The following is an 8,874-nucleotide window of genomic DNA, read 5'->3' as shown; positions in this document are numbered from 1 at the left end:
CGAGGTATAGGATAGACCTATCATCCAATGTATTTTCGTGGCCCACTTTTGTGGGGTCACGTAACCCCATTACCATTTTCGTGTCACATCCTGTATTACCAACTGGAACTAAAATCTGCTGACAGCGTCGTTAGTGGTAGGAATTCAAATTAAAAATAGCTATATATAGTCACTGCAGTCACAGACGAGGTATAGGAGTAGACCAATCACCATATGGGGTTTCGTGTCTCACGATCTGAAATACCGACATCGTTAACAACAACTAGATTTCTTACGCCCTCTACTCTGACGAACGATAAATCTTGTAACTAGATCCACGAGAACTTTAGCCCATATACCTATGATAAATGATGAAGATACGACTCTGAACCCAATACACGAGTACGGCCTACCGTTCTCGCACACGGGTGTAAACAGGTGTAAATCTAACCTGCTGATGAGAGCAAACCTAACACTAACCTAACACTCGCTCAACAGGGCCGAGCTAATCCTTTTTCATTGAATGAAAAGGTATTCTGAAACAAAAACTGTGTGTTTCGATTAATAATTGAAAGAGAGCTGCCTTGGAGGTGAAGATGGGCCAAGGGTAAACAAGGAAAGCATTGAAGGACCCTGACCCATCCCGAGCTAGCTTAAAGTAAATTCATATACAATTCAATTAAATACACAAGTTTTTATAATTAGCAAGTCTTAAATTCTATTTTACAATGTTATTACAAATTTTAAATGATCGGCTATTAAGCTCGGTATTATTCTCTATTTGTAAGATACTAGAAATTCTTACAAATAGGTCGCAGATGATTAGATTAATAGACTGCAGGTTATTAGGTCTTTAACTTTATATTCCATCTGCTCGAAGTTGAATAAAATAGGACGGTACAAAACACGTTAGGCAAAATACTTGCAGGAAATAATTTATCGACATGTCCAAAACTGGAACTACAGTTTATCACGTCAGTTCGGATTCGATTTTGTTCGAAGCACGTTGAATTTTGATAGGACGTGATTGTCGAGCATGTCTTTGTCGAACATGAAACGGGCCAATGCATGGTCACCGATTCCAGATAAGATAGCGACGAATCTTCCCATCTCTTCGACACTCTTCATTTGGTTCTCCATGAAGCCAGTAATGATAAAATCACTGGCATTCAAGTCGCCATGTTTTTCGGCCACCTTGTTCACTGCTACGAGCTTGTCACTTACCTCGATCTCCAGGTCTAGGGCCGTCTAAACAGATTTTATTAAACAATATTATTTATATTTTTTCCGCAATTCATCTCTTTCCCAAGAAATTTTCTACTAGCAACAAAAGAAATGTTTAGCGTACTCCAATAAGATGTTAGCTATGTTGGCCACTAAAAATATTGTATTTTCACTATAATAAATATGCTTTACTTTGAAGGCATGCAGCGGACATTTCCAATCTTGGTCAGTAGGCTGCTCCACGTTGCACAAATTAACGAAACCACCACGCATTTTAACATAATTCACGAACCTCAGAGCATGTTCATGCTCCTCGTGATGCATTTGCATGAAGAACGACTCACAACCAGGCAATGCAACATCGCCGCGTCCGAAGTATGCAGCCTGAAAAAATGGAAATGGCGACGCGACGAGCATATTTATATCGTGAAACTAATGCTTTCTTTTAGTGCGAATGTGCATAAATATCTACAGTCATGTTGATGAGTAGAGGAATAATGTATCTACTGAATAGTTCAAGTTCCTCGACTAATGCAATTTTTATGTGCGCCAGTATGACGTCGCTCGTAAAGATAGTAGGAGGAATGATTTTTCATTAGATCTTACCATGGATAGGTAGTAATAAAATGCTTTTAGCTCTGCGTTTATTTGCGCGTTTAGTATAGCCTCGGTCTCCTCGTGGAACTTAAACTTAGCAGGTTTTCCACTCGGCCATTTCATTGGTTTATCGATGCATTGCTTGCCTTTGTCACCGGAACAAGAACTGTACGATCTCGTAGGGAATTCATTGTAGTTCCATAACTGTAATTTGAACGTCCTTGAAGAACGTTAATTAATTCGCTTAGGTGGAAGCATTTGCTTGGGAGTTCGTTGTTGAATTGCACTGAAATTTACTTTTTACTGGATAATCCCCAGGCTTGAGGAGTCAAAGCATCACTAAGGATTTTTCTGCACCAAAAGGGCTTCAACATGTTTGCATTGAGTCACTTATAATTTACAACAAATTCGTTTCGAAAGAACTGTCAGTTCGATACGTGTGTCAGGGGAAAGATTCGCAGATTTTTCGGTACTATTATACTAGGTGGTCTATTTCAATGTTCGCCAATTCTTGGCAATGAAAGAGGAAAATGATCTTAGCACGAAATTGTTCTGTGCAGTGCATTCGTCCATCGACACCTTTCAAATTGCGTAGAAAATATTATTCAGGTGGATCTACCTTGGGGCGGGTATGTTTGATAAATATTACAAACAGAACGGGTTGTTAAGGTTCTCGTAATTAAAGACTAACAGTGTCCTGAGGTCGACGTCACCAATTTTATTTGTAATGAGTAAAGTCTGCATAGCGCTATGCAGCATGTTAGGGGCTACAAATTGTTTTCAAAATTGACATTCTGTTACAATTCCTAAAGTACATCAAGGAATTCATTTTACAACGTAGTGTGTACTGTATCTATTATCTAACTATTCCGTTCTTTATCAAGATGGAGGTCGTAGTTCAAAGCGCCACCGGTTTACAGATCAGGCTTGGGCCCTATTCAAATAATATACATTCGGGAAATAATTATTTCAATAATATATCCCATCATTTAGCTAAACGTTATTCTGAAATCATTGTGCGTTATTTTATTCTTTAATCGTTCATTTACTACTTCCTTCAACATATTCGACAATTGATTTGAATTTCAATAAAAATAATAAGTTACACAAAAGAAATTAATTATTTTTTGTTACAGACGAGCAGGGGTCGTAAATCCTCCTGAGGGTTTTTCTATCTTGTAGAAGGCATCGAATGATGTCAAATGGAGGACACTACTGTACGCGAAGTAATTTAACAAGACATATATTTCAAACTTGAACAATAACAAGATGGGTGAGTGACGCGATTACTAAAAGTAAGTGTTACAGCAGTGCACACTTAATGTCGTTTTTGTTTCGATAACCTCTTTTCTGACAATAAAGTGGAAACTGCCAAGTGGGATAGCGGCGGACACTTAAGTGTGCAAAAGAGCGAACGCTTAATAACGCAAACAATTGAACGCTATAAATGTATATTGATTTATAATAATGACAGAATTGGGTTTATTCAAGTTTAGCACGATTTTTATTACAATATGTGCTCCAATAAAGAACTTTTCGCCCAAAAACATTTCGTAATATCGATAAAAATGTAGAAGAAAAGATCAGAAACACGACACTTTGATCCGTACGGTAGTCGTAGCGTTAAAGAATATATTGAATTTGGTAATACTATCTGTTTCATCGACAGCAATTATCGTTTCCCTACGATTGACACATCTTACGGGTTGAAACAGTTTGACTGGGTTAATTGTATCCTGTAAATGATACAATGTACACTTGCTTCTCCGAAACTCTCGTGCGTTCCGACAATTGGCTTAATGTCCCAGCTTCTTGTCGAAGATATATACACCCAGACCTTCGGCAACTCTTTCCAAATTCGTCACGTGGTTAGCAAGTTCTTTAATCGCGTCCACTTGTTCTTGCAAGAACTCCGTTTCGAGGAAATCCATCAAGTTCGGATCGTTGTGTGTCGACGCCAGCGCGTGCAACTCTAACAGGCACTGAAAATCGTGGAAAAAAATTGTTTAAAAAATGTATTTACATCGAAATATTATGGTACAATCATAGACTGTTGTTATTGTTCAGGATTGAAGCGAAAAAAAATGGAAAAAAGAAAGTTGGAGGAGCTGGGATTTGAACCCAGGACTTTCCGCATGCGAAGCGGACACTCTACCACTGAGTTACACCCCCGATTGAAAGTAACTGTATTAAATTCGTACTTATGGAGCGTTCCACGGCGTATCGAAATTATTATCTCCGTGCTAATGAAATTTACAAGTCGAATGTTAATTAAGTGGACGTCGCAGATATACAAAGTGTCTCAATATTTACGGAGCAAACGGGGAAAGGTTGATTCTTTGCAAGAAGAAATATAGATGGAATCTGATGTTAAAAAATTTCGATTTTATATTTGCGAGCAATTGTTTTTTTGTAGAATACGCTAACTAAAAACTTACGTTCACACGTGTTAAACATAAAGCATTACGCAATGATAATTTTTAGCTACGTAATTCCTGCATTTCCAATGATAATATTAATAAAAAAGAACCAATAACCTTGAAACTTTAAGAAATATTATACTATATTATATTATATTATATTTTTTTCCTTAGACATTTTATATCGTAATAACAATATAGATACAGGAGGTTTAAGTGCTAGGTGACTCACTCTGTATACAGTGAGTCGCACCGTTGTTCACATATAACCCAAATAAAAAATTAATGGTCACATTTATGTCGTTTGTTGTTTTAACATTTTTGCTGACGCGTTTGCATTGATCTTATAACGAAATACGACGTTTTATCGATTTATTTGGACAAATAAAAGCAACTTTCTGTGAAAAAGTTTGTGAGTTACCGTGTATCGTAGTTCCGTCCATTTGTAATGTGCATTTCAATAATTCTTTCCACGGGGAATTTGCATTTTGATTGAATATTTTCTGCTTGGGGTGGTACCACCCAGTGTCGCCAGATGAGGGGAGGGAGCACGAATTGAGGGGAAAAGTATTCTCTGTCTCTCTCTCTCCCTCTCTCTCTCCCTCTCTCTCTCTCTCTCTCTCTCTCTCTGCCAGTATGAAGTGTGGGGAATAGCGCGGTAGAAGGGGAAATGGGAGTGGGGGAACAAGTCTTGATCTGGAGACTCTGGTACCACTCCTTCGTGACAACTGCTTTCATTTTTTCTATTTCGAATCTTGGGACTTTTTGAGACTTGGGAAAAAGTTGCTTTCAATCTCAACGAAGGTTAGGGCGAATTTCATACTTGGTTTACTCTTTTCTCTAGTTGCAGCGCCTCCATCATCGCGCACTTCGCGCTAACCCAGTTGTCCAGTGACGGACTCTCGATGTTCGTCAGATGAATGCTCCCGCCTCTCTTGTTTTGGTAGGTCATGAACTTCATGGCATGCTCCCTCTCCTCGTCGGAGCACTTCTTGAAGTACGAGTGAAGTCCTTGCAAAGCGACGTCACTTCTGTCGAAATAGTACGCCTGAAAAACATACCGGTCATTAGCCGACGACAGTTCACCTTCGCAGTCAAGTAACATAGCAAACGAAAGACGACAAAGGATACGTGTCAACTACATTAGCAACCTTTCAACCGAGTGACTTTATAATTATGAAAATTCAAGGAGACGTAAAACAAATAAAATTGCCGTAACAAAATTGTTGCCGTAATCAAAGTAAATAGTTCACACTAATATGGATATTACGACACTATAAACTGAAAGCATTATTCGTCGAACGAAGAAGACAATGAGAAACTTTCCGATCGACGAGTTAACTCGTCATTTTCAGTTAAAAGGTTAAAACTGTATCCCGATTGACTGTCATACAAAATCATTGCCATAAATCCAAAGTTACCGGATCGAACGTATACCATGTGCTTTTTTTATTTTTCATTCTGCTCTTTAACACGTTCACTACCTGCAATTTTTTAAGTTGCTTATCGCCGGTTTTAAAATGTTTTATTAATTGCGCCGTACCACCTTTGTGCCACCTTTTGTGAAGTATCGAGACAATTTAGCAGAACAAAGTCATGAACTCATTGAATGTGTACTAGAACTTGGAACATCAAAAGTATACGAAATGAATTTGACTATCTCGACATAAATTGACAATGAACGTCGCGTGCGTCGACGGTAACGAACGTGTTAACCGTTTGAATAAAAATGATTTTGTTGTTGCGATGTTCAATCGAGACATAGTTGAACACGAAGGGAAGGTTCCGTTGTAGAATAACGCGAATGTCACGGTAAAAATAGCCACTTAATCAATATTGTATTGGATTAACCATGGAGAGGTAGGCGTAACTCGCATACAATTCCAAATTGATTTGCTTATTCAGCGCCTGCTCGCATTCCTCGTGGAAGTTCTGTCTGACCAGGCTCATGTCGTGTCTGTCGTTTGTTTTCGGGCGCGAAATCTGCGGGAATTATGCGAGCCGGAGGATGCACTGGTGTCACGAGTCGTACTGGTCTCGTGGTGTCGTTTTAGAACGCATGTGAGACCGTCATCGGGTTTGACTTGCGCTTTCAAAACAGACTGCATCGATTATATACAGGACGGCACTGGGCTGCGATCCACGCAAGCGCACTTCTACGCAATTCTCAAGCAAAAGGCCTACGGACGTGACCTTGAATACTAGAGCTACGCCGTAGATAAGCTCGACGTTATGCGAGCGCGAAATGATTAATTTTGACGTTTCTAAGGCGTTTGTTATTCGGCTTTGTTTTTGACGGAATTCTTATAGTTGTTTTAGGCTTGTCAGGTCATTTTTCTGTCTTTGACTGTTATCTGGAGGTCGAGGCTCGATTTTTTAAATAATTCATACAGGAATGCTCTATCTATTTATATTTTCTAATATTGGAATAGAAGTCGGAGTGACTGTCGAGAATTGTCGGTATTTATTCTTGGATTACTGTGTTCACTGTAAGGCTTGTCTTTTATAATAACTGATAATAGACTTCTCTTTACTCTTCTGTTACGTGATCTTGAAATAGATGGAGTATAATAACTCCAAGATGTAGAAGTGTCTGCAATTGCAATTATTCTTGGATTATTGTTGGAAAATTCACGTTTGAAAAGAGACCACTTACAAAAAGGAGCCGAATAAAATATTATCTCATTTAATGCAACATTCTTAAATTATTCTAATGCTTTTGCTGTTTTGTATTTCACATTGGCATAAATGCATAATATCAATAATCTATTGATAAAGAAATTCTCTATGCACTTCCAATTCTCTGTTTAATTTAACATAACTTTTTAATAGTTGTGAATGTAATTGGTAAGAATCGTCGGTATTTGTATTTATACTTTAACTACTCAAAGCTGGATGTAATAATCGATAAACGACTGCTCTATTTATTTTTACTACGCAATTTTGGAGTAGTGATGCGTGTAATAATCAAGAATTGTTTGTAATTGTATTTATTGTGCGTGCATCTTTCGTACATTTCAATTGCGCAACCTAGTACCGTGTGTTCGCAAATCTTTCAGAAATGGCGCTGCAATACGCGATCTTTATTTCCTTCGACCAATGAGAAGAGAATCGCACGGCGGTGCAGATCGAGCGCGTTTCAGAACGCGAATGCAACGCCGGAAATGCACTTTGAACACGATGCATCATGGCGAACGAGGAGGTAGATTTGTTTTTTCATGTTTATCAACACGAAGCGGTATTGCGTTTTGAATACATAAAACTTTATTTTATTTGTCAATTGGCAAATCCATTGGTCGTTAATCGATTCGTAATTGTTACTTTAGTATTTCCAAAGAAGTGAACATAATTAATGCGAGGTGGTATGTTATATAAATTCTTAAATACATTTTTATTCGCATTCTATAATGTAGTAATGTATGTTACGTAAGTCGATTATATAATTTTTTAGCGTTTTTGCTGTACGTTGAGATCAAAAGAGAATATAATAATGTTTGTATAACATTAATGCAATCGAAATGTTAATACTTACTTGAAAAGGACGGTATAATGAAAGTACGTTTAAATATTGAATTTTCTTCTATCTTTCTGTGGACCAAGAAATGGAAAATATTTTTATTTACAATTATAAACAACATATTTACAGTACATAATTGCGGAGCAGTTCATAACTCTCGAAATCCGTTAAAAATTTTATTCGGGATAATTGATACATTAAAAGTTTGTGAACCACCTTGTACGTAATTCCTATGTACATGATTGCTACATACTGAGCTGAAGGATTACCTAACAGAATAATGCATTAGCTGCGGTAAAGACTGCAAGTGCGAATTCAACTGTAGTTTATTCGCAAAGACTATAGAAATCGTACATATTAGGTAATTCCATACACAAATAGATTTCTTTCCCTATACTAAATACTCAATCATTTTCTGAATGGTGTTCAAAAAATGATCTTCAATCACACAATATTTAACAATTAATACTAGAACTACCGGGCACTAAGAATAGGGTTTCTAAAACGCTACAAATATTACAAGGTCTCGAAAAATGAGATCTCAGCCAATTTTTTTTTTAAATTAATACGAATTAATTGATTCGTTCGATCAATACTACAAAACCACATCATTGTAAATATTATTATGATCTACATAGGTCCTAATAAAGAATTTTGAAGTTCTGGCGTTAATGTACATACAGTACAATAATAAATATTAAATTAAAAACTAATTATTAGCATTTTCGGGTCCCATAGTCCATTGTTTTCGACCCTCTTCCATGAACCAGAAGGTTGAAAATAAAATTCTTATTCAGTAAACAGAAGGGCCCAATTTATAAACTAATATACAACAATTTTTCCGTGCCACGCGTCTCATTAATAGTTCAGACCCGCAACACAAACCTGTCTCGTTCCTCCGAAATGCGAGATTCTCCTCTTCTTCGTCGAAAGGGCCGATGCAGAAAAGGGGGGCGAGCCTTGTCGATAAAGTCCTCGTAACACGTAACACCGATGCGTCGGTTTCAATGATTCAGTGGTCACGCTCGACCGGGTCACGGGTTTCATCATTTCCTCGGTGTTCCGTGGAAGCCCCATCATAGCCGCTGTCACACGCACAAGAGTCTTATGTCTAATCTTGTGCAGTGGCCAGCAGCT

General features: G+C 37.7%; 2 protein-coding genes and 1 non-coding gene across 4 annotated transcripts; all 3 read right to left on the bottom strand.

The window, feature by feature from the left end:
* Positions 1-821: 821 nt before the first annotated feature.
* On the bottom strand, positions 822-2,400 carry LOC143352513 (soma ferritin-like). The gene is made up of 3 exons (XM_076785063.1): positions 1,810-2,400; positions 1,396-1,587; positions 822-1,227 (listed from the first exon to the last, which is right to left on the bottom strand). Exons 1-3 carry the CDS (start codon positions 1,921-1,923, stop codon positions 955-957), a joined length of 579 nt encoding a protein of 192 aa, XP_076641178.1. The 5' UTR covers positions 1,924-2,400; the 3' UTR covers positions 822-954.
* A 98-nt stretch (positions 2,401-2,498) lies between these two features.
* LOC143352514 (soma ferritin-like) lies at positions 2,499-6,328 on the bottom strand. Of its 2 annotated transcripts, none has more exons than XM_076785064.1 (3): positions 6,072-6,328; positions 5,044-5,268; positions 2,499-3,782 (listed from the first exon to the last, which is right to left on the bottom strand). In XM_076785064.1, the coding sequence occupies exons 1-3, from the start codon at positions 6,168-6,170 to the stop codon at positions 3,597-3,599; spliced, it is 510 nt and encodes a 169-aa protein (XP_076641179.1). In that variant the 5' UTR covers positions 6,171-6,328; the 3' UTR covers positions 2,499-3,596. The 2 variants fall into 2 exon arrangements, with proteins under 2 accessions (XP_076641179.1, XP_076641180.1); XM_076785065.1 differs by lacking the exon at positions 6,072-6,328 and adding an exon at positions 5,642-5,981.
* Trnaa-cgc (transfer RNA alanine (anticodon CGC)) lies at positions 3,901-3,972 on the bottom strand. The gene has a single exon. It is a non-coding gene; the product is annotated as a tRNA-Ala (tRNA).
* Positions 6,329-8,874: the final 2,546 nt, after the last annotated feature.

This window comes from Halictus rubicundus, chromosome 3, assembly GCF_050948215.1.
Source record: "Halictus rubicundus isolate RS-2024b chromosome 3, iyHalRubi1_principal, whole genome shotgun sequence".
NCBI classification, from domain to species: Eukaryota; Metazoa; Arthropoda; class Insecta; order Hymenoptera; family Halictidae; genus Halictus; species Halictus rubicundus.
Note: the sequence above shows the minus strand (reverse complement) of the source record. Positions and strands in the feature narration are given on the sequence as shown.

What these genes read in the sequence shown, in the direction of transcription:
- LOC143352513 (XM_076785063.1), bottom strand. Translation starts at nt 1,923, where the DNA reads ATGAAATGGCCGAGTGGAAAACCTGCTAAGTTTAAGTTCCACGAGGAG. An exon ending in TTTATTACTACCTATCCATG is followed by an intron (nt 1,588 to 1,809) that starts GTAAGATCTAAT and finishes CCATTTTTTCAG; the next exon opens with GCTGCATACTTCGGACGCGG. An exon ending in GTCCGCTGCATGCCTTCAAA is followed by an intron (nt 1,228 to 1,395) that starts GTAAAGCATATT and finishes AAATCTGTTTAG; the next exon opens with ACGGCCCTAGACCTGGAGAT.
- LOC143352514 (XM_076785064.1), bottom strand. Translation starts at nt 6,170, where the DNA reads ATGAGCCTGGTCAGACAGAACTTCCACGAGGAATGCGAGCAGGCGCTG. An exon ending in GTTACGCCTACCTCTCCATG is followed by an intron (nt 5,269 to 6,071) that starts GTTAATCCAATA and finishes TATGTTTTTCAG; the next exon opens with GCGTACTATTTCGACAGAAG. An exon ending in TAGAGAAAAGAGTAAACCAA is followed by an intron (nt 3,783 to 5,043) that starts GTATGAAATTCG and finishes CACGATTTTCAG; the next exon opens with TGCCTGTTAGAGTTGCACGC.